This window comes from Mustela lutreola, chromosome 5 (genome assembly GCF_030435805.1).
Source record: "Mustela lutreola isolate mMusLut2 chromosome 5, mMusLut2.pri, whole genome shotgun sequence".
NCBI lineage: Eukaryota > Metazoa > Chordata > Mammalia > Carnivora > Mustelidae > Mustela > Mustela lutreola.
In genome coordinates, this window is record NC_081294.1 from 78,939,020 (window position 1) to 78,964,189 (window position 25,170).

The 25,170-nt window shown below is 44.7% G+C and overlaps 1 protein-coding gene across 9 annotated transcripts in view; it reads left to right on the forward strand.

Moving 5' to 3' along the window:
* The window catches only part of LOC131832177 (protocadherin gamma-C5), a 183,059-nt gene that overhangs the window by 24,179 nt on the left and 133,710 nt on the right, over positions 1–25,170 (forward strand). Inside the window, exon 1 of one of the 9 annotated variants that reach the window (XM_059174847.1) lies at positions 691–3,374. The exons of 4 other annotated variants lie outside the window; for them this stretch is intronic. In XM_059174847.1, coding sequence (XP_059030830.1) covers positions 951–3,374 — 2,424 coding nt within the window. In that variant the 5' untranslated portion in view covers positions 691–950. Of the gene's footprint in view, positions 1–690; positions 3,375–6,160; positions 8,723–10,319; positions 12,937–16,221; positions 18,792–20,108; positions 22,842–25,170 lie in introns of those variants that run through there. 4 more of the 9 variants (XM_059174850.1, XM_059174853.1, XM_059174856.1 and 1 more) reach the window with 4 other exon arrangements.

The window sequence follows — 25,170 nt, forward strand, 5'->3', positions numbered from 1 at the left end:
CTGAAAAACTGTTTGAGTATCTACTCTATGAAAGATGCTGTTCTAAAGTTTGAGAATACATTGTGAACATAATAATCACAAACATAGCCTGTGACCTAAAATCTTTTGTATACAAAATTATTGAACAAATTAGCTTCCCCAAATCATTATCATATTTGCTAAGTTCATTTGCACAGGAGAAAGACTAGCTCTTGAAAAGTAGATATTTTCTTACAAGAGAATTGAAAAGTTGTCCCAGATTCTAAAGGGTCAACTCATGTGAGGAAACTTGTTTCTGCATAGGTAAGGACCTAGAGTCCTAGATCTCAGACCTCCAACCTCCCTGACCTGACACTGTTTTTTCACCTATTCTTTCATTCTTCAAGTTCATCCTTGCTTCTGGGAAGGATAAATGTGCCCCTCACACAATGCACTGCACTGAAAATGGACTAGGAACAAAAATAATGGAAAAACTTAAAAAGTTTTAAAAGAGAAAAAAATTCTTAGAAAAATCACCATATTTTATTTGAAAATAAATAAATTGGTTTGGAAGATTTATTGTACAGTAAGCTTTGTATCGTGCCTGGATTTTCATTGCAAAAAAACAACAACAACAACAACAACAGGAGCTTGAATTTTACTTTTGGGGGGACAAATAGGTTATGGGAAAGAAATGGTATAAACAGGTAGTGCTTTTCTTCGCCAAGAATAGGTTGTAGTAACAGGTTAGGACTCTGAGTGTCGCTGTTCACCAACCAGGGGAAACAGATAACCAGGAATTTAATCCAAACCAAAAGATCTTTGCATCACAAAGCATTAGCCCTGCGGCTTAAGGAAAGCTAAAGACTGGACCCCCGAACTCCAACGTTCAACGGTGAAAGCACAAAATCTTGGACCTTGAAGATCCTGGGGCTTCTCCGGTCTCCACTGAGGAAACGCCCAAGCGGAAGCTGCTCTGAGGAGGGGCGGTAATGGCGGCTCCTCCTTATCGCCCCAAATGCAGCCGGCTGGTCGGGATCTGCGTTCTTCTGGGGGCCCTGTGGAAAATCCAGGCCGAACAGATCCGCTACTCAGTGCCTGAGGAGGTGGAGGAAGGCTCTTACGTGGGCAGTATCGCCAAGGACCTGGGACTGGAGCCTCTGGAACTGTCAGAGCGCGGAGTCCGCATCATCTCCAGAGGTAAGACACAGCTCTTTGCTCTGAACCCGCGAACCGGCAGCTTGGTCACCGCAGGTAAGATAGACCGGGAAGAGCTGTGTGATAGATCTCCAAAGTGTGTAGTAAGCCTGGAGATTCTTCTGGAGGACAAAGTAAAGATTTTTGGAGTAGAAGTGGAGATCATCGACGTTAATGATAACGCGCCCAACTTTGGGACAGAGCAAAGGGAAATAAAAGTTGCTGAAAATGAAAGTCCTGGGACAAGATTTCCTCTTCCTGAAGCTTTTGATCCAGATATTGGGGTAAACTCCCTGCAGGGTTACCAGCTCAGCTCCAATGTTCACTTCTCCCTAGACGTGCAAAGTGGAGCGGACGGCATTAAGTACCCTGAGCTGGTGCTGGAGCTTGCTCTAGACAGAGAAGAGGAGGCGGTTCACCACCTCCTTCTCACCGCCTTTGACGGGGGTAACCTGGCTCACTCTGGTACTGTCAAGATTCATGTAACGCTTGTGGATACCAACGACAATGCTCCCGTATTCACTCAGCCAGAATACCACGTGAAGGTTCCAGAGAACGTGCCAGTGGGCTACCGGCTACTCACTGTAAAAGCCACTGATCCAGATGAAGGAGCCAATGGAGAAGTAACCTATTCTTTCCGTAAAGTGAGAGATAAAATGTCCCAACTATTCCAGTTGAATTCTTTGACTGGGGACATAACAGTATTGGGGGATCTAGATTATGAAGACTCTGGATTCTATGATATAGATGTAGAAGCCCATGATAGACCTGGTCTCCGAGCCAGAAGTAAGGTACTGGTGACAGTTTTGGATGTAAATGACAATGCTCCAGAAGTCACTGTTACATCTCTCACCAACTCTGTCCAAGAAACTTCTCCGCCAGGTACAGTAATTGCACTTTTCAATGTGCACGATAGTGATTCAGGAGAGAATGGCTTTGTCACATGTTCTATTCTGGATAATCTGCCATTCACACTTGAAAAGACCTATGGAAATTATCATCGGCTATTGACATGCAGAACACTGGATAGAGAAGAAGTTTCAGAATATAATATCACGGTAACTGCCACTGATCATGGAATGCCACCACTTTCTACAGAAACTCACATCTTACTGCAGGTGGCAGACATCAATGACAACCCACCTGCTTTCCCTCATGCTTCCTACTCTGCCTACATTCCTGAAAACAACCCCCGAGGAGCCTCCATTTTATCCATGTCTGCCCAAGACCCTGACAGCATTGAGAATGCCAGAGTCACATACTCCTTGGCTGAAGACACACTCCATGGGCTGTCTCTGTCTTCCTTGGTTTCCATCAACTCTGATACTGGTGTCCTGTATGCACTGTGCTCCTTCGACTTTGAGCAGGTTAGAGACCTGCAACTATTGGTGAGAGCGAGCGACAGTGGGAACCCTCCACTCAGCAGCAATGTGTCCTTGCATATTTTCATTGTGGACCAGAATGACAATGCCCCTGAAATCCTTTACCCCTCTCTCCCCACTGACGGTTCCACAGGTGTGGAGCTGGCGCCCCGATCCGCGGAGCCCGGCTACCTGGTCACCAAGGTGGTGGCAGTGGACAGAGACTCTGGCCAGAATGCCTGGCTGGCCTACCGCCTGCTCAAGGCCAGCGAGCCAGGGCTCTTCGCGGTGGGGCTGCACACGGGCGAGGTGCGCACAGCGCGGGCCCTGCTGGACAGAGACGCGCTCAAGCAGAGCCTGGTGGTGGCGGTGCAGGATCACGGGCAGCCCCCTCTGTCGGCCACCGTCACGCTCACCGTGGCCGTGGCCGACAGCATCCCGGACGTCCTGGCGGACCTGGGCAGCATCGGGACCCCCGCCGACCCAGACGATGCGGACCTCACGCTCTATCTGGTGGTGGCGGTGGCGGCCGTCTCCTGCGTCTTCCTCACCTTCGTCATCGTGCTGCTGGCGCTCAGGCTGAGGCGCTGGCACGCATCGCGTGTGCTCCAGGCTTCAGGAGGCGGGCTGGTGGGCGTGCCGGCCTCGCACTTCGTGGGCGTGGACGGGGTGCGGGCTTTCCTGCAGACCTATTCGCACGAGGTGTCCCTCACCGCGGACTCGCGCAAGAGTCACCTGATCTTCCCCCAGCCCAACTATGCGGACACGCTCATCAGCCAGGAGAGCTGTGGGAAAAGCGAGCCTCTTCTGGTAACTCAGGATTTACTTGAAACAAAAGGAGATCCTAGTCTTCAACAGGTGAGTCAATCTTGCCACACAAAACACAGGCAGAGAGCTATATAAACGTCTCCAGTTGTATAAGGTAATAGACATATTAGGTAATATGTGAAGTAAAGACACTTCTTTTTTAGTATTCTATTACTTTAAAGGGGAGGGGCATGGGGCGCCTGGGTGTCTCAGTTGGTTAAGTCTGCCTTTGGCTCAGGTCATGATCCCAGGGTCTGGGAGGGAGCCCCGCCTCAGGCTCTCACTCCACTGGGAGACTGCTGCTCCCTCTGCCTGTGCATGCTCTCTTTCATCTATAAAAATGAATAAATCAAAATAAAAGGAAGGGGCAGATGATCCCTCAAGAATAATCAATAGTAATTACTACTTAAAGTTCATTACTTAATATTTGTAGTCTTCATTTAGTTACAGTTTCAGGAACAGTATCTTAATTGTATACCTCAGCCTCTCTTCTTTAAGTGCCATTTTTCATTTAGGCATTAGTGAAAGGATAGAATGGAACTGTGAAATGCAGGGCATTTGCTCAGTAGGTAGACCATGGGACTTGATCTTTGGGTCATGAGTTTGAGCCCCCATGTTGGATGGTGAGATTGCTTTTATTTTTTATTTTTTTGAGTAGGTGCCAAACCCAGCGTGAAGCTCAAGGCAGGGCTAGAACTCACAATCCTGAGGACAAGACCAGAGCTGAAGTCAAGAGTCAGATGCTTAACCAACTGAGCCACCCAGGCACCCTAGAGAATGACCTTCAAAAAAGAAAAAAGGAAGAGGGGCGCTTGGGTGGCTCAGTGGGTTAAGCCTCTGCCTTTGGCTCAGGTCATGTTCTCAGGGTCCTGGGATAACCTCCCCCCCCCACTGGGCTCTCTGCTCAGCGGGGAACCTGCTTCCGCCCCACCCTTCCTACTTGTGATCTCTGTCAAATAAATGAATAAAATCTTTTTTAAAAAAAGAACAGAAATGAAAGGCAATCGTGTAAAAGCAAAGTGAAGTATTCTATGAAGCTGTTTATTGATTCTAGACTATTTTAAAATTTACTCTTTTTTACACTTGGGTTTAAGTTTTCTTTTTTTCCTTGAACGGGTATTTTCCATTACAATTAAACAGTGGCAGGGGCGCCTGGGTGGCTCAGTGGGTTAAGCCTCTGCCTTTGGCTGGGGTTGTGGTCTCCAGGCCCTGGGATTGAGCCCCACATCAGGCTCTCTGCTCAGCTCTCTTCCTCATCTCTCTCTTCCTGCCTCTCTGCCTACTTGTGATCTCTCTCTGTCAAATAAATAAGTAAAATCTTAAAAAAATATATAATTAAACAGTGGCAACTTATAAATACTGGAGAAAATATTAACATTTAAATATAATTTTAATGGGGATAGCTGCTCAATTGGATTGACGTATTTCAAGTATTTTGTTGTTGCAGTTTCTGAGATGCATCAGCAGTCACTATGTATGATTCCTTTGTGCATTTCTGTGATTATCAAAAATATTGCCCATTTTATTTCATTGTTCTTCAAGTAGACTGAAGGAGTAATTTTAATAATTTCTAAATTTTCTATTATGGCATCACTATGAGATCCTTGTCAATTTCTAAGGAAAACATAACTTTCAAAACTTTCCTTTTTCATCACGAGAGTCACTTATAAAGTTTAGGTAACTTGGATTCTGAATTGATATGATTTATCCTACTTATTAAGTAGGCTTCATCCCTGTTCCTAAAAATTACTCTCGGTTAGCCCTGAGATAGCTCTGGGATGATCTGATATCGGGGAAATATTTTGTGTGGGAGGGATATGCAACACTTTTCTTCCTTGTGCCTTCCTTAAGTTCTGTGAATTAACTAAGAATTCATGAATGTCTAGGGCCACACAAATTAGTGCTCTTTAGATAGCAGGTAATTATAGCAGTAGATTGTGTTAGATAGCAGGGAATTGTAGCAGTAGATTGTGGACAATGCCTCAATTCATTCAGAAGGAGCATTTTAGTTTCTAAATGCTTTTGTCTTTGTGGGAAACTGTGTTGTGATACATAGAAAAACAGATCATCATGTGATGCAGTTAGCTGGCATGGGGAAAGGAGAGAGGAAATAATATTGAGAAAGATTCTGGGGAGATTATTTAAAATACTGAAGCTTTAAAATAAAATTTGGAAATATCGATTGACCTGAAACTGTGTCAAGCATATTTGGATGCTGGCATTACAAATACATTCCAGAATCAGAGTGAAACATATTTTAAATGTCTAAGAGAGCAGTAGATATTTTTTACCCTAATGTCACATTGAAAATGTATTTTTGTTTGAGTGGGCACTGGGTTTCTTTTAGAAAATAGTATTTCTGGTTAAGTAACTTATTGTACAACAATATAATGGAAGAAATAAATGGAAAAGCTCTTTATCTATTGATACTAAAGAATTTCAAGATATAATGAGTGAAAAAAGCAAGATGCAAAACATATTATATTGTATATTTACATATAGAAGGGAGGATAACATTTGTATAAATCTGCACTGTACAAAACATTTCCGGAATGGTACACACAAATAAACGTAACACTTATTTCTCCTGGGAGAAATGTATTGTTGAAAGCAGAGAGGAGGACAGTATGTTGTAAGTACCTTTTCAGTTTGGAGCTATGTGAATATATACCATTTTAAAAACAAATAGTCTCTGTAAATTCAGAAAAGAAATATATTTGCAAAACGTTTACAAGCAATTGGTACGGTTCCACGGAAAACCTCTGGGTGTCGCTGTAGGTCAAAAAAGTGAGAGAAGAAGCTCTTGGGAGCCTCTTAGAGGGTAACTTCCTGCTCTAACCAGCCACTTAGAGGAGACCAGTAAAGATTCAGATACAGAAAACAAAAGCAGGAAGAGAGACCCTATTTGGGGTTTGCCATCCAAGGAGGACTTATTTCTCCTCCCGACCAAAAGCAGAGCCACCGTGGAGAGAGACAGGATGAGGCAGAGCACAGAGAGGAGCGGCCCAGCGCTGTGGCGGCAGGTATTGTTGGCTTTCCTGCTGTCTTTGTTCCGCGGGGCTCTCCCGAATCAAATCCGGTATTCAGTTCCGGAAGAGCTGGCCCAAAACTCAGTGGTAGGAAACCTCGCCAAGGATCTGGGGCTCAGTGTCCAGGACTTGCCAGCCCGGAAGCTGCGGGTTAGTGCGGAGAAAGAATATTTCACTGTAAACCCTAAGAGTGGGGACTTACTTGTGAGTAACAGAATAGACCGAGAGCAGATATGCGGAAAGAAGCCTCTGTGTATTCTGGATTTCGATACTGTCGCTGAGAACCCACTAAATATTTTCCATATAGCAGTAATAGTGCAGGATATAAATGACAACACCCCACTATTCAAACAGAATAAGATTGAATTAAAAATTGTAGAATCCACCAAGCCAGGTAAAACGTTTCCACTGGATCCGGCCCTGGATTCAGATGTTGGTCCAAATTCACTGCAAAGATACCATCTTAATGACAATGAGCACTTTGATCTCACAGAGAAACAGACTGCAGATGGACGTAAATATCCTGAGTTGGTTCTGAAACATTCTTTAGACAGAGAAGAACAGAATTTCCATCAATTGGTTCTAACAGCTGTGGACGGTGGGGACCCACCCCAAAGCGGCACTGCTCAGATCCAAATCCAAGTGACTGATGCTAATGATAACCCCCCAGTGTTCATCCAGGACATATACAAGGTCAGCTTGCAGGAAGGTGTACCCCAAGGCTTTTCCGTGCTTCAAGTAACAGCTACTGACCAGGACGAGGGTGTCAATGCAGAGATCACCTACTCCTTTCATAATGTGGACGAACTAGTGGAACGGTTCTTTAACTTAGATAAAATAACAGGCGAAATCACGACAAAGGATGATTTTGATTTTGAAATTGCTAATAGTTACACTTTCAGTGTAGAAGCAAAAGATCCTGGAGATCTAGTGGCACACTGCAGTATCCAAGTTGAAATTGTTGATGAGAATGATTGTGCACCTGAAGTGATTATCACTTCAGTGTTTACTCCGCTGCCAGAAGATTCGCCACCAGGAACAGTGATTGCCTTAATAAAAACAAGGGATAGAGACTCTGGAGAAAATGGAGAAGTTTACTGCCAAATCTTGGGAAAGGCCGACTTTATGCTGAAATCTTACTCGAAGAACTATTACAAGCTAGTGACACATGGGCCTCTGGACCGGGAGGAGATTCCAGAATACAACATCATTGTATTGGCCACCGACAGGGGAAAGCCGCCCCTCTCCTCCAGGACTAACATCACCCTGCACATCGCAGATGTCAACGACAACGCGCCAGTTTTCCAACAGCCTTCGTACATCGTTCATGTGGCAGAGAACAATCCTCCTGGCGCCTCGATTGCACACGTCAGCGCCTCCGACCCCGACCTGGGGCCCAACGGTCGCGTCTCCTACTCCATCATCGCCAGCGACCTGGAGCCACGGGCGCTGGCGTCCTACGTGTCCGTGAGCGCGCAGAGCGGGGTGGTGTTCGCGCAGCGCGCCTTCGACCACGAGCAGCTGCGCGCCTTCGAGCTGACCCTGCAGGCGCGCGACCAGGGCTCGCCCGCACTCAGCGCCAACGTGAGCCTGCGCGTGTTGGTGGGCGACCGCAACGACAACGCGCCGCGGGTGCTGTACCCGGCGCTGGGGCCCGACGGCTCAGCGTTGTTCGACACGGTGCCGCGCGCCGCGCAGCCCGGCTACCTGGTCACCAAGGTGGTGGCGGTGGACGCCGACTCGGGACACAATGCCTGGCTGTCGTACCACGTGCTGCAGGCCAGCGAGCCGGGACTCTTCAGCCTGGGGCTGCGCACGGGCGAGGTGCGCACGGCGCGTGCTTTGGGCGACCGGGACGCGGCCCGCCAGCGCCTGCTGGTCGCTGTGCGGGATGGGGGACAGCCGCCGCTCTCGGCCACGGCCACGCTGCTCCTGGTTTTCGCCGACAGCTTGCAGGAGGTGCTGCCGGATGTCAGCGACCGCCCTGAGCCCTCTGACGCCCAGGCTGAGTTGCAGTTTTACCTGGTGGTGGCTTTGGCCTTGATCTCGGTGTTGTTCCTCCTCGCGGTGATTCTGGCAGTTGCCCTGAGCCTGCGCCGCTCCTCCAGCCCTGCCTCTTGGGGCTGCTTTCAGCCTGGTCTGTGTGTCAAGTCAGGACCTGTGGTTCCTCCCACCTACAGTGAAGGGACTTTGCCTTATTCCTACAATCTGTGCGTTGCCTCACAATCAGCTAAGACAGAGTTTAATTTTCTTACTGTCACCCCAGAAGTGACTCCCTCTCAGGATCTCCTCTGTGAAGATGTCTCTTGGGTACCAAACACAAATCATGAAGGCGCTGGTGTCCCGTTTGCATCAGATGTTATTTTAAAGGTGAGCTTTAATTTACTTGACTTATTTTCACTTTGGGTCTCAGTGATTGTTAACAAATCACTGAACTGGGGTTTAAGTCCCAACTTCATATTTTGTCTTGTGGATTCAATAAGCAGTTTTCTGCCTTAATTATCTTAGTTGTATCTAACTAAATCCCTAACATATGTTTTTGTCTGATACAGGAGATTTATCTGTCCATAACTACAGGCCTGTATTACATGAAATACTTATCTTTCTTCCTCATCTTTATATTCCTTTCCTCTGAAATGTCATTACTGTAGGAATTAAGCTATTCCTTTCACCTTTCAGGGTCTTTATTACTCCAGTTTTAGTTTTACTTCCTCTTAGAATTATAGCACTTCATAGTGAAGAGATCTGTGTTGCTAGTTTGGGAAAACTGGGAACCAAAAAAAGAAAAAAAATTTACTCAATGTCATGGCTTGCCATCGTCAGGGCATGGGTAGAAATGAATTGTAGACCAGCATTCTAAGTGTCTTTTCAAGCTAAGTGTCTTGATATCTCAGATCTGTTTTTAAAGGAAGGGCAACTTTTGAGGTCTGCAGTGTCTGTTTTATGAGTGTATTTATTAAATGGGAGAAATCTTTCTCATTCATAGTAACAGATTGCTTTTATGAAAAATTGTACATTGAAAAAATTTTGCAAACTGTACTCACATTGTTTACTTAAAACCTTTTTGGAATTTTCTAATTATAGATATAAAATGTCTTCATTTTCTTTCTTTTCCTATGAAGATGTCATTGGGTAAAAATTGCTTTTCTCACTTAATTGACTCTCTGTAATGTTCTCTTTTCCCAATCATGAGACATTTTTTCTCCTGCTACCATTTGAAGGTGATAACATTAAATATCTTTCTCAATATAGGAAGGCCACTCAGTGCCTTCTCATTAAGTATCTGGACATGTTTCTCTGCATAGGTGATGAACTAAATCCCTTTCCTTCAGTCACTATACTGATTTCCCTAAGAGTTTGTCACTGTAAAATGCCTAACTCCAATTTAGACATGGTAATCGAAAAATGTAGATAATGTGTAGTTAACCCAGTTCAAACTCTTAGTCTGATAGAGTGTAGCTGCCAAATGCTTGGTGTGAAAATCTGGGAACTTTCTCAAAGTCCTCACAAGTAACAAAATGCCCCTTTATTTTTTCTTTTATGACATCTAATACAATTTTCTTGAATCAGTAGGCATTTTTGCAAAACTGCAATGGGAGCTAGGTTTGTTTTCTTGATATTCTTCTGCATAGTGGACACATTTTAATAAATATATCCTAATAAAAAGATGACATTTTAAAACCTACGAAGTTAAGAATTCCAATATCCAGATTTAACAGACTTAATATAGGTAAGAGGTAAGTAAAGGACATGGGCTCAGTGGCACTTAATTAAAACTTTCCTAAGGGAAAAAAAATCTAATAATTATGTTGATCTCAAGGTTTGTTGAATTCTTGCTATTTCAGAATTAAATATAAACAATGTCACTTGATAATGGGTTAAAGATACAGCAAAATTATTAGAAATAAAAAATAATTAAACATGAAATAAAACAGAATTGGTGTAGTAACTGGTTAGGACTCTGGGCGTCGCTGTTCACCAAAGTGGAAAAGCTGGTTGCATTACGACCTGACTCCCTGCTCCTTCCTCACCAAACACAGACCGGAGAAGTTTTAGGAAATAGGCTTGCATTTCTGTCAAGTAACATGTTCCCTTTGGCTTGAACGAAGTAAGGAAACAGCAGGCTGGAATTGGGACTAAGAAAACTGGTCGGAGAGAAAGCAATGGCGGATCCACTGAGGGGTTGGGGCTGCATAGAGCCGCTCCTGCTCTTTCTGCTCCTGGAGACGCTATGGGGAGCCAGAGCTGAGCAGATACACTACTCCGTGCAGGAGGAGCTGGACAAAGGCTCATTCGTGGGAAACATCGCCAAGGACCTGGGACTGGAGCCCCGGGAGCTGGCGGAGCGCAGAGTCCGCATCGTCTCCAGAGGTAGGACGCAGCTTTTTGCTCTGAACCCGCGAAGCGGCAGCTTGGTTACCGCGGACAGGATAGACCGAGAGGAGCTCTGCGCTCAGCGCACGCCTTGTCTGGTGAGTTTTAATATCTTAGTTGAGAATAACATGAAGATGTACGGAGTAGAAATAGAAATAATAGATATTAATGATAACTTCCCACGTTTCCGGGATGAGGAAATAAAAGTAAAAGTTAGTGAAAATGCGGCTCCTGGAACGCGATTAGTGCTTCCCTTCGCTCGAGATGCTGATGTGAGTGTGAACTCCCTCCAGAGTTACCAGCTTAGCCGCAATATGCATTTCTCTCTGGAGGAGAAAAGTGGAGCTGATGGACAAAAATACCCGGAGCTTGTACTGGAACGGCCCTTAGACCGTGAGAAAGTAGCTGTCCACGACCTCCTCCTTACAGCTTTAGATGGCGGAGACCCCATACTCTCTAGTACTATGCACATACATGTGATGGTTCTTGACGCAAATGATAACGCGCCCTTGTTCACTCGATCCGAGTACACAGTGAGTGTACCAGAGAACATACCCGTAGGCACTCAGCTGCTTACTCTAACCGCCACGGATCCAGATGAGGGAATAAATGGGGAATTAACGTACTCTTTTCGCAATGAGGAAGACAAAATTTCAGAGACTTTCAAACTTGACTCAAACCTGGGTGAAATCTCAACTCTGCAATCACTGGATCATGAAGAATCCAGGTTCTACCTCATGGAAGTGGTAGCTCAGGATGGGGGGGCTCTTCTGGCGAGTGCTAAGGTGCTGATCACAGTACAGGACGTGAATGACAATGCTCCAGAAGTGATCCTCACCTCTCTTGCTAGTTCCATCTCTGAAGACTGTCTTCCTGGAACCGTAATTGCACTGTTTAGTGTACACGATGCTGATTCTGGAGAGAATGGTGAGATTCTATGTTCTATCCCCAGGAATTTGCCTTTTAAATTGGAAAAGTCAGTTGATAATTACTATCACTTATTGACAACAAAAGCCTTGGACAGAGAAGAGATCTCAGATTATAACATCACAGTCACTGTCATTGACCTTGGAAACCCACCCTTGTCTACAGAAACCCAGATCTCCCTGACTGTGGCAGACATCAATGACAACCCTCCCATCTTCCCTCACACTTCATACTCCACCTATATCCTGGAAAACAATCCCAGAGGCATCTCAATCTTATCTGTGACTGCGCATGACCCTGATAGTGGCAACAATGCCAAGGTCAGTTACTCTCTGACTGAGGACACCTTTCAAGGAATGCCTGTATCCTCCTATGTCTCCATTAATTCCAACACAGGCATCCTGTATGCTCTTGGCTCCTTTGACTATGAGCAGATTAAAGACCTGCAGCTGCGGGTAATGGCCAGTGACAGTGGAGACCCTCCACTTAGTAGCAACATGTCACTGAGATTGCTTGTCCTGGATCAGAATGACAATGCCCCAGAAATCTTGTACCCCAGCATTCCCACGGATGGCTCCACAGGGGTGGAGCTGGCGCCCCGATACGCAGAGCCCGGCTACCTGGTCACCAAGGTGGTGGCAGTGGACAGAGACTCTGGCCAGAACGCCTGGCTGGCCTACCGCCTGCTCAAGGCCAGCGAGCCAGGACTCTTCGCGGTGGGGCTGCACACGGGCGAGGTGCGCACAGCGCGGGCCCTACTGGACAGAGACGCGCTCAAGCAGAGCCTGGTGGTGGCGGTGCAGGATCACGGGCAGCCCCCTCTGTCGGCCACCGTCACGCTCACCGTGGCCGTGGCCGACAGCATCCCCGACGTCCTGGCGGACCTGGGCAGCATCGGGACCCCCGCCGACCCAGACGATGCGGACCTCACGCTCTATCTGGTGGTGGCGGTGGCGGCCGTCTCCTGCGTCTTCCTCACCTTCGTCATCGTGCTGCTGGCGCTCAGGCTGAGGCGCTGGCACGCGTCGCGTGTGCTTCAGGCTTCAGGAGACGGGCTGGTGGGCGTGCCGGCCTCGCACTTCGTGGGCGTGGACGGGGTGCGGGCTTTCCTGCAGACGTATTCGCATGAGGTGTCCCTCACCGCGGACTCGCGCAAGAGTCACGTGATCTTCCCCCAGCCCAACTATGCGGACACGCTCATCAGCCAGGAGAGCTGTGGGAAAAGTGAGCCTCTTCTGGTATCTGAGAAGATAAATGTAAATGAAAAACTAGGAGTTGTTCAGGTGAGATTTCTTTTGCAGTATGGTTGCTTGTAGCTTTTTTTCATTTGTTTCCTTAATCATTTATCTGCCACATTGAAAATCGGTTAATTATGTAAATACTGAATCATTGTGCGTTTCATTTAGATACGGACTTAATTGGATGATCCTGTCTCCATTTGTTTTCAAGTTATATTTTGTGTTTAATATCTTTTTTCAGTACGTGGATTTCAAGACAGTCTAGTTGATATCCATAGGCTTAAAAGAAAGTAATCATAATCACTTTAGTCAAAATTTTCTTATACTAGAACTGTTACTTTGTTAATAGAAGAGTTGTTTGATTAATCCAAGTTGTTAGATATAATGTTCTCTTTTGGATATTTGTGTGAACACCAATAGTGAATATGTTTTGGAAAGGATAGTATACAACACTGATATTTTAGTATACCTGCTGTTTGCATAAGGAAATAATTTAGACAATTTTAATAAGTCAATGGAAGAATATAGAAAACTTCAACATGGTAAAAAATCAGAAAACAGATTAAATTTATAATCTGTGGCATTCTCAAGTCTGGGAATTTGGGGTTAACCTGTGTAATTACTATAATTACATGTATATTTGTTGAGATAAGAGATCAGTGAGAAGGAACCTTAAAACTGTACTTTATTTGGGGCACCCGGTGGCTCAGTCAGTTAAGTGTGGGACTTTTGATTTATGCTCAGGTCATGGACCTTGGGGTCATGGGATCTGAGTCCTGCGTGGGTCTTCTGGCTCAACAGGGAGTCTGCTTGAGATTTCTCTCTCTATCTGTCTGCTCCTCACACCCTCGCCCCTACAAGCTCTCTCTAAAAATAAATAAATTTTAAAAACTCCACTTTATTCTGTGATAGTTTAAAATCTCCAAAGAATTAGATTCTGCTATATTCATTAAATGCCCTACACCTGGCACTTCTGGTTAGAGATAACCTCTTCATTTTTCAGAATCAGTATCTACTTGAATGTTTGCATCTATGCATGTGTCGGTACAATTCTGCTTTATTAGTAGAGTCTTAAGATTTGTACTTGGAAAATCAATTCACATTAAAAATTGAAATTTTAAAATTCATTTCTCAGGGATAGGCTCTTCTTAAATAATTTTTCTTAATGAAATGCAGGTCTATGGGTCTCAAATTCTTGAGTGTTTGTTGTGTAATGGAGCAACTGCCCTGTTCATTTTCATATCTGATTTTACTGAAGATGATTTTCAGATGTTTCTCCTTAAGATTTTTAATCTTTCAAATATTGTGCTTTCAACAACCTTATCAGCTGCAAAGTGGACTAAATGGAAGAAATAGCAATAAAATACTATGGTGGGATGGTAGACTACATTACCTGACCAAACAAGGGTTTGTTGTTAGATGTGGGAACCTATGAGCACCTAATTTTTGTTTTTTAAATAATTACTTCAAGGGGATCCAATATTTACATACTGAAGGAGATCCAGTTATATTTATATATGGATATATCTGATTAAAATGTGCAGTTTCACTGAATGGTGAATGCATCCAAAGAGTAATGAGAATCTGTATGATGGAGACTGAGATCATTCCCTCCTACGTGAAAATTCACTTTTCCGTTATATTTTATAACAAATGGTTTTTTCATTACAGTTTAAGGAAAAGGTTATACATTTTGGATATGTGTCCTATGTTAACTTTTTCATGCAATGGAAAATGCCTCTTAAACCTCTATAAACTTCAATAGACTTTAGGTAATAAAATGCTTGCTATAACTCTCTGAGCATATATGCTATATATACTATATAATTGTTTACATATTTGAATCTTTAGTTTCATATGTGCTCTGAAAAGATAGCTCTCCTTCAAGTGTTCATAACATGCTGGAAAGACACTTCTTCAGTCATGTTTTGGAGCAAAGTCTTGAGTCTATATTTTTTATGTTTGTATGAAGTAGATATGTGGGTGAGTTTCTGCCTAGAATCCTGAATACAATGAGTAGTTTAAGATGTCTAATGCTATTCCACTATGAGTTCAACATTGCTACCTACTGCTAAGTTGTAGAATTACAATGTATAGGTTTAAAAAATGTCTTTATGAAGATTCTAGTTTAGAAATTGAATTAAAACAGTAAGGCCTCAGGAAACCTGGGTGGCTCAGTCGGTTAAGCATCTGCCTTCAGCTCTTATCATGATCCCAGTCCTGTATCTGGTTCCATGCTCAGTGGGGCATCTGCTTCTCCTTCTCTCTGTTGCTCCCTCTGTTTGTGTGCTCTCTGTCTGTTTCTCTATGACAAATCAAATCTTAAAAAAAAAAAAAAAAGCTGTAAGACACCTATCAGGAACATGAAAATTGACATGGAAAGAATGTCAGTACAAAGAGTTAGGATGATCTGATTGTGATCTGGGGACAACATAGATTCTTTCTTTAGAATATATAATTATAAGGACTCATACTTCATTCCCAAATTTCAAATAGCTCACCATTGCTAAGTGACTTGAGAAGAAACAGTACAGTTAAAGACAATGGTAGTGTAGTGTGCAAAAAATAAAATCGGTGGATAGTTTTAAAATCATGGTGAGTTAAACATAGACACTTGGAAAAGAGTTTCTTGCTTCTTACCACACTTGTATTTTGTAAGGACAACCAATCTCTGCTTACCTGTCTAGTTTGGGGGTAACGTGGTAATGATAATATAGAAGGAAGTGAAACATAGGCTAAAACTAAAAGCTATGAGATTTGTAACGTTTGCAAGTTAGAAGAAAAGAAACAAGTGGAATAATCTTACTATCAAGCTGATATTTCAAGAATTTTCATATTACACTTTCTGCCCTCGCCACCACCAGTACTTTCATTTGTGTCATTTTCTGCATATCATTTCATTTGGTCTTCAGTTTTACTAAGGAACACAGGGAAGAAGTTATTATGACCATTTTATGAAAACGGAAACAAAAACCACGACGATGTCAGTAAACATCTTCAAGCAAGTTGCCTCTGCTCTTTGAAGAGTAAAACTCACTTGATTTAGATGGGTAAAGTTCAAATTCAAATAAAATGACCGCCAGATCGGAGATATAGTAAATATTTAAGATGTTAAAAATCCTTGTAAAATTGGAAGAATGAGTATCTGTATAAGGATACAGTAGAATTTTCTTTTAACCCACTCCTGATTTGGGGCTCATTTAGTAACCACTACTGCAGTTCTGCAGCCGGGACGCGGGGTGCCGCTGTTGGCTAGTACTGAGCGTAGTATCAGCTTCTCCCGACACAAAGCAATCGCCTCCCCAAGGCGGAACCGCGGTAACTGGACACTCACTCTCTGGTTCTCTGCCGCCGAGATATCTGTCAGAGAGTCCGCCTGCCAAGACAAATCAAGGAGTTACTCCTGCTCAGAGAGTTCTTGGGATCATTTAGCGATCGTAGCTCTTCGGAATCAGAAAGGCAACGTCGCAGAAATTGGGATGGGAGACCGCTTGGGACAGAAGGGCCCAGCTGGGCGGAGACGAATGCCATTTCTCTTTTTGCTGTCTTTGTTCTGTCCGGTGCTCCCAGAGCAGGTCCGCTACACTGTTCCCGAGGAGCTGGCCATGGGCTCACTGGTGGGGAACCTCGCCAAGGATCTGGGGCTTGGCATGCGAGATCTGCCTACCCGAAACCTGCGGATTATTGCACAGAAGAAATTCTTTACAGTGAGTACTGAGAACGGGGACTTACTTGTGAGCGACCGTATAGACCGAGAGCAGATTTGTGGCAAGAAGTCAACATGTGTTCTAGAATTCGAAATGGTCGCGGAAAAGCCTTTGAACTTCTTTCATATAAGTGTGGTAATTCAGGATATCAATGATAACCCACCGACCTTTAGCCAAAATATCACTGAACTGGAAATCAGTGAACTGGCCCTAACTGGAGCCACTTTTTCCCTGGAATCCGCTCAAGATTTTGATGTAGGTGTCAATTCCCTGCAGCAGTACTACCTCAGTCCCAATCCGCACTTCTCTTTGATTCAGAAGGAGAACCCAGATGGCAGTAGGTACCCAGAACTGGTAGTGAAGACTCCCCTGGACAGGGAAGAGCAGTCCTGCCACCACCTGGTCCTCACTGCTGTGGATGGGGGGGACCCAGCAAGAAGCTGCACTACCCAGGTAATTGTGGTTGTGGCAGATGCAAATGACAACCCACCAGTGTTCACCCAGGATGTATATAGGGCCACTGTTCAAGAGAACCTGCCCACGGGCTCCTCTGTACTAAGTGTGATGGCCACTGACTTGGATGAGGGGGTCAATGCTGAGATCACATATGCTTTCATCAACACTGGCAATGTAGTGAGACAGCTGTTCAAGCTGGATAGTAAAACAGGGGAACTCACCACTGGTGGAGAACTGGACTTTGAAGAGAGAGAGAGCTACACAATTGGGGTGGAAGCAAAGGATGGTGGACGACACACTGCACACTGTAAAATTCAAATAGATATTTTGGATGAAAATGACAATGCTCCTGAGGTAACCTTGGATTCTGAATCTAAACATATTCAAGAAGATGCTGAGCTGGGGACTGTTGTTGCCCTGATCAAAATACGTGACCTGGATTCTGGATTTAATGGGGAAGTTTTCTGCCAACTAAAAGGAAAATTCCCATTTAAGATAGTTCAAGATACACAAAATACATACAAGTTGGTCACAGATGGAGCCCTAGATCGAGAACAGACTCCAGAATACAATATCACCATCACAGTCACAGACAGGGGGAAGCCGCCTCTCTCCTCCAACAGAAGTGTCACCTTGAACATAATTGATGTCAACGACAATGCACCAGTTTTCCAACAGCCTTTCTATTTGGTTCACATTGCCGAGAACAACCTTCCTGGAGCCTCCATCGCCCAAGTCAGCGCCTTTGACCCAGATCTGGGGCCCAACGGTCGCGTCTCCTACTCCATCATCGCCAGCGACCTGGAGCCACGGGCGCTGGAATCCTACGTGTCCGTGAGCGCGCAGAGCGGGGTGGTGTTCGCGCAGCGCGCCTTTGACCACGAGCAGCTGCGCGCCTTCGAGCTGACCCTGCAGGCGCGCGACCAGGGCTCGCCCACACTCAGCGCCAACGTGAGCCTGCGCGTGTTGGTGGGCGACCGCAACGACAACGCGCCGCGGGTGCTGTACCCGGCGCTGGGGCCCGACGGCTCGGCGTTGTTCGACACGGTGCCACGCGCCGCGCAGCCCGGCTACCTGGTCACCAAGGTGGTGGCGGTGGACGCCGACTCGGGACACAATGCCTGGCTGTCGTACCACGTGCTGCATGCCAGCGAGCCGGGACTCTTCAGCCTGGGGCTGCGCACGGGCGAGGTGCGCACGGCGCGTGCTTTGGGCGACCGGGACGCGGCCCGCCAGCGCCTGCTGGTCGCTGTGCGGGATGGGGGACAGCCGCCGCTCTCGGCCACGGCCACGCTGCTCCTGGTTTTCGCCGACAGCTTGCAGGAGGTGCTGCCGGATGTCAGCGACCGCCCTGAGCCCTCTGATCCCCAGGCGGAGCTGCAGTTTTACCTGGTGGTGGCTTTGGCCTTGATCTCGGTGTTGTTCCTCCTCGCGGTGATTCTGGCAGTTGCCCTGAACCTGCGCCACTCCTCCAGCCCTGCCTCCTGGGGCTGCTTTCAGACTAATGTCTGCTCCAAGACCGAATCTGGGGTTCTCCCCAACTTCAGTGAAGGGACTTTGCCTTATTCTTACAATTTATGTGCTGCCTCACATTCCTCAAAGACCGAGTTTAAATTTCTCAATATAAAGCCTGAAAATATTCCACCACAAGATCTTCTGTGTAATGAAGCCTCTTGGTTTGAAAGTACCAGTAATGCAGATACCCAAATGAATTCTAATTCAGTCAGTCTGCAACAGGTGAGTTGCTTCAAAACCCTTTCTTTCCATAATTGTAACTGTAGATCAATAATTAGGATAGAAGTAAAATGTATACAGGTTAAGTATGCCCTGATTTTATTGTGTTTTATTGGTTTTTCTGGGAATCACATGGGATTGTTAGAATTTTTTGTTCATTTATCTGTGTTGCAGTCTTTCATGGGAAGTGGCCTTGTGATGGTCTTGAAATTTTTATTAAATATAAAGCCATATATCCTTAAACATTTTTGATACCTTAGTATCATACTGTCATTGGGAAACATATTATAAATATATAATTAAACACAAATGTAGGTAATTAAGTGGTTTACTTAGTCTCAGTGCAGTTAATCCTAAACTGTTTTGTATATAATATATAAATTTTTGTCATTGTAATCAATATATTTTCACATTCTTTTCATGTTTTTATTTTTTAAACTTTTAAAAATTCATTTAAGTCCTCTCTACACCCAACAGGAAGCTCAGACTCACAACCCCAAGATCAAGAGTTGCAGTCTCTGGGGCACCTGGGTGAATCAGTTGGTTAAGCATCTGCCTTCAGCTCAACTCATGATCTCTGGGTCCTGGGATTGAGCCCTGGGTTATGCTTCCTGCTCAGTGAGGAGTCTGTTTCTCCCTCTGCCCTTCCCCTCTTTCATGCTCCCTCTCAAGTGAATAAATAATATAGTTAGAAAAAAATAAGATTAGTTGCAATCTCCTCCAACTGCGCCAGCCAAGCACCCCCTTTCATTTTTTAAAAGGTATACAGAAATATTGCCTAAGGTTATTTATTCTACGTGTTAATAAAATAGTGACATCTAAAAATGGCAATACTTGTAACTGGCAGTAGGTGGATTGGTTCTAAGTGTGTTGTTGCTGGTGCCCTTATTGGAAATGGGACAAATAAGAAAGACTTTTAACTGTAGAGGACCAATTGAGGGTTGCTGGAGGGGAGATGGCCAGGGGGATGGACTAAATGGATGCTGGGTATTAAGGAGGGCATTTGTGATGAGCACTGGGTGTTATATGTAAGTGATGAATCACTGAATTTTATTCCTGAAACTAATATTACACTATATGTTAAATAATTAGAATTTAAATAATAACTTAAATCATAAAAAATGCAAATGGGGCAAATACAAATGATAGTGGAATGTGAAAATTCAAGATTTACATAAAAGTGTAATCTTATTTCCGTTCTCCAAGGCCCTAAAAGCTATAACACAAAAATGAGTGGCAAATTCCAGGGAACATCTAAAATTATTCAAAATATTCTCTTTTATTCTTTTGGGGAGAGAAGTATTACCAGTGACACCTAAGCAAGATTTAGCCAAAATAAGATTCTCTGTATGACGGTTTCACAAAGACGGTGCAGTATTAAGTTAGGACTCTAAGTGTCGCTGTTCACTAACCCGGGCAAGGAAAACAACGAGAACTGGGGTTATACCCCCAGCAAAAAAGCAGATCAGACAGGATAGCTCTCCAGCTACGCAGAAATTCTAATTTAAAACGCTTCTCAACTGATCTGCTTGTTTACGGAGCTTGACTTCCAATTCTGAGAAGCACAAAAGTGATTGCAAACCTGTTCTCGCTACTCATAATCCCAAGGAAGTCCTTAAGGAGACAGTAATGGCTGCTCTGCAAAAGCGCCGGCACCGCAGCGGGATGGTGGTGCTCTTCATTCTTCTGGGGACTCTGTGGGAGGTCGGTGCCAGGCAGATCCGATATTCCATTCCTGAGGAGCTGGACAAAGGTTCCTTCGTGGGAAACATAGCCCACGATCTGGGGCTGGAGCCCCAGGAGCTGGCGCAGCGTGGGGTCCGCATCGTCTCCAGAGGTAGGTCGCAGCTTTTCACTCTGAACCTGCGAAGCGGCAGCTTGGTCACCGCGGGCAGGATAGACCGGGAGGAGCTCTGTGCCCAGACTGCACCGTGTCTGGTGAGTTTTAACATCCTTATTGAGGATAAACTGAATCTTTATCCCATAGAAGTGGAAATAGTGGATATTAATGACAATACACCCCGATTCTTCAGGGAAGAATTAGAAGTGAAAATTCTGGAAAATGCAGTCCCATCCTCTCGTTTTCCACTAATGGAGGTCTATGACCTGGATGTGGGAATGAACTCTCTTCAGGGATTCAGACTCAGCGAGACCAGTCACTTCTCAGTGGATGTGTGGAGCGAAGCCAATAGGCCCAAATATCCAGAGCTGGTGCTGGAGCGCGCCCTGGATCGGGAGGGAGAAGCCATTCACCACCTGGTCCTTACTGCTGTGGATGGGGGTAACCCTGTTCGCTCAGGCACTGCACGAATTCTCGTGATTGTCCTAGACGTGAATGACAATGCTCCAGTGTTTACTCAGCCTATCTACAGTGTGAGTCTTCCTGAAAATCTGCCAGTAGGTACACCAGTATTGTCGGTAAATGCTACTGACCAGGATGAAGGAGTCCACGCAGAAGTAACATACTCCTTCCTAAGGGTAACAGAAAAGATCTCAAAGATTTTCTGCTTGAATGTTTCCACTGGAGAAATAGCAACTTCTGCAAATCTAGACTATGAGGACTCAAGCTTTTATGAGCTGGATGTTGAAGCCAGGGATCGGCCAGGTCTAGTCGACAGAGCAAAAGTCGTAATAACTATCTTGGATGTAAATGATAATGTACCAGAAGTGGTAGTTACATCTGGAAGTAGATCAGTTGCTGAAAGTACGCCTCCAGGAACAGTAATTGCTCTTTTTCAAGTATATGATCGAGACTCTGGCCTGAATGGCCTGGTAACCTGTTCCATCTCAAGAAGTCTGCCATTTGAACTGGAAAAATCAGTAGACAATTATTATCAATTAGTGACCAATACAGTACTAGATCGAGAACAGATACCCTTGTACAACATCACTATAAGAGCTACAGACAAAGGAATTCCACCTTTGTCTACAGAAACACTTATCTACCTAAATGTGGCAGATATCAACGACAATCCGCCTGCCTTCCCTCAGTCCTTCTATTCTGTCTACATCCCTGAAAACAACCCCAGAGGTGCCTCCATCTTCTCTGTGACTGCATCCGACCCGGACAGCCAGGAGAATGCTCGAGTCACTTACTCCCTGTCTGAAGACACTCTCCAGGGGGCTTCCCTCTCCTCCTATGTGTCCATCAACTCTGACACAGGCATCCTGTATGCCTTGCACTCCTTCGACTATGAGCAGTTCCGTGACCTGCAGTTGAGCGTGACTGCGCAGGACAGCGGAGACCCACCACTCAGCAGCAATGTGTCCTTGAGTATATTCATTGTGGACCAGAATGACAACATACCAGAGATCCTGTACCCCACCCTCCCCACTGACGGTTCCACAGGCGTGGAGCTGGCTCCTCGCTCCGCAGAGCCTGGCTACCTGGTCACCAAGGTGGTGGCGGTGGACAGAGACTCTGGCCAGAACGCCTGGCTGGCCTACCGCCTGCTCAAGGCCAGCGAGCCAGGACTCTTCGCGGTGGGGCTGCACACGGGCGAGGTGCGCACAGCGCGGGCCCTGCTGGACAGAGACGCGCTCAAGCAGAGCCTGGTGGTGGCAGTGCAGGATCACGGGCAGCCCCCTCTGTCGGCCACCGTCACGCTCACCGTGGCCGTGGCCGACAGCATCCCCGACGTCCTGGCGGACCTGGGCAGCATCGGGACCCCCGCCGACCCAGACGATGGGGACCTCACGCTCTATCTGGTGGTGGCGGTGGCGGCCGTCTCCTGCGTCTTCCTCACCTTCGTCATCGTGCTGCTAGCGCTCAGGCTGAGGCGCTGGCACGCGTCGCGCGTGCTCCAGGCTTCAGGAGGCGGGCTGGTGGGCGTGCCGGCCTCGCACTTCGTGGGCGTGGACGGGGTGCGGGCTTTCCTGCAGACCTATTCGCACGAGGTGTCCCTCACTGCGGACTCACGCAAGAGTCACGTGATCTTCCCCCAGCCCAACTACGCGCACACACTCATCAGCCAGGAGAGCTGTGGGAAAAGCGAGCCTCTTTTGATTCAGGAAGATTCAGGTTTTTGTAAAGAGGAAGACTCCCTTGTTCAGGTGAGATTATTCCTTTTATTAGTTTTATTTGAACAGGAAAGTTTAAAATTTTCTTTGATAACTGCTTAGTTTTCTTAGTCTTTGCATTGAGCCAATTTTCAGAAGTTTCTTTTTTTTAATTAGTAGGGCTCTATTAAATCTTAGTACTCTTAGTACTCTAATTTCGTGAAAAAAAATTCTTAATTATGTATACTGTAGATTTTCCTTGCTGGCAAGATCTTCATGCTTTGGGTTACATACATCTCTTATGTTGGTTTTTTCCCCCCTGAATTGTGACATCTGTAAGATTCTTTTCCTAATGGGAGTACCTGGTGGCCCAGTGGGTTAAACTCAGATTTAGACTTAGGTCATAATCTCAGGGCCCTCATCTCAGGGTCCTGAGAATGAGCCCAGGGTTCTGCACACTGCCGGGAGTCTGCTTAAGATTCTCCCTCTCTCTCCCCCTGCCAGTTCCTGAAACCTGTGCTCTGTCTCTTCTCTCTCTCCAAAATAAACTCTTTTATAAAAAGGATACACTTTCTAATGTAAAAAAAAAAATTGCAGCCTCTGTTAAAGATCAAGATCTCAGTTTTTCACCAATGTTAACTAAAAGCAAGTGTTTTCTAAAATAATGGAGATCTGTGATCTTTACTACTTAGGAATCAAAAATTATTTTTATGGAAGATAAAAGTAATTGATGTCTGTAGCAGAGAAGACCTAATCTTTGGTGTTAGAAAACCTGAATAATATTCCTGGAATTATCTGTTATTCATCTTGGGGAGTCACAGTTTTTAAATTAACATGTAAATTAAAAAGACTTACCTACCTCACACAAATTCTGAGAAAATATAATAAAATGATTTTATTAATGTTTTTTCAACTGTAAAGCCGTAAACAAGTATTTGTTGACATCACCAGTATTATAATTTTGATTTTTAACAAATGTAAGCACCTGGTGCTGCTTGCCTACTACAATGTCTTCTGCAATCTATGTGCTTGATAATATTTAAAAATGAAAGTGAATTTTTAAATATGCTTATTACTGTCGACTTACAAGACCATACCCCTAAAAAATAGAGGACTGAATAGTGAATGGGAGAATGCAGGATCACAGTGTTCAAATGAGAATTTAAATAATTTAGCATATTTAACCCAGATAAAAATAAGGCTTCTGTCATGTAGAAACTCTATTCAAATATTTAAGGAAAGGAGGGTTGTTGTTATAAGAATACTTAGTTTAATTCATCATGGCTCAAAGGTGTGGATGAAACTGGCTTGGTGAGTAGAAAAAAACCAAAATTTTGAGTTGTTCTTTTTTTGTAGTTGTTGCTGAAGTTGTTCTAATGGAAAATGGATTGCCTAGGAAGTGGGAGGTTCTATTATTAGCCTTTTCCAAAAGTAAGTTGATGGCCCTGGAGTTAACAGAATACAGAGGATAATAGAATTTGATGAGTTGTTGAAGTACATGATAGCCAAGGTCTTTGCCAGTCCTGAGGTGGAGGTCTATGACCTGATAATGCAAAAGCCACTTATGCTTCTGAATTTGCTATGCACATGTAGCATAAAGAGTTGATAAAGATCTCTTGAAAATAAATGAGAACCTCTTCTGTAACCTGAAATTATCAGTCTTTTTTAAGGTAATATTGAGTTGATGTGCTTAAATTAGTTGCTAAAGGTAATATATATTTCTCTAAATCAATATCGGGATATTTACATAAGCAGTTATTGTAGAATTATTTATTTCAAGATTCTGAATGTATATGACTAGGAGGTTCCAGTCATACACATTTTCAAATCTGATTTGTTTGTATGTATCTGATTTGTGAAACTATCCTTTGATGGTTTTAATCAAAATTTAATAGTGAATAAGATATTTGAGTGTCACAGGTGCAGTCAGTTAAGCATCTGACTCTTGGTTTCAGCTCAGGCAGAGATCTCAGGGTCTTGAGGCCAATCCCCAAGTTGAACCCCACACTTATTGCAGAGTCTGCTGAAGACTCTCTCCCCCCATCCCTTTGTCCCTTACCCCTATGTGTGCACACACACTCTCAAATAAATAAATAAATTGAATCTTTTCAAAAAAGAACTTAATAGGGGTGCCTGGGTGGCTCAGAGGGTTAAGCCTCTGCTTTCGGCACAGGTCATGATCTCAGGGTCCTGGGATCGAGCCCCACATCGGGCTCTCTGCTCAGTGAGAGTCTGCTTCCTCCTCTCTCTCTCTGCCTGCCTCTCTGCCTACTTGTGATCTCTGTCTATCAAATAAATAAATAAAATCTTTAAAAAAAGAACTTAATAGTAAATAATTTGCAAGAACTTGAATATTGAATATTAGTCATGGGAGTCATTTTCT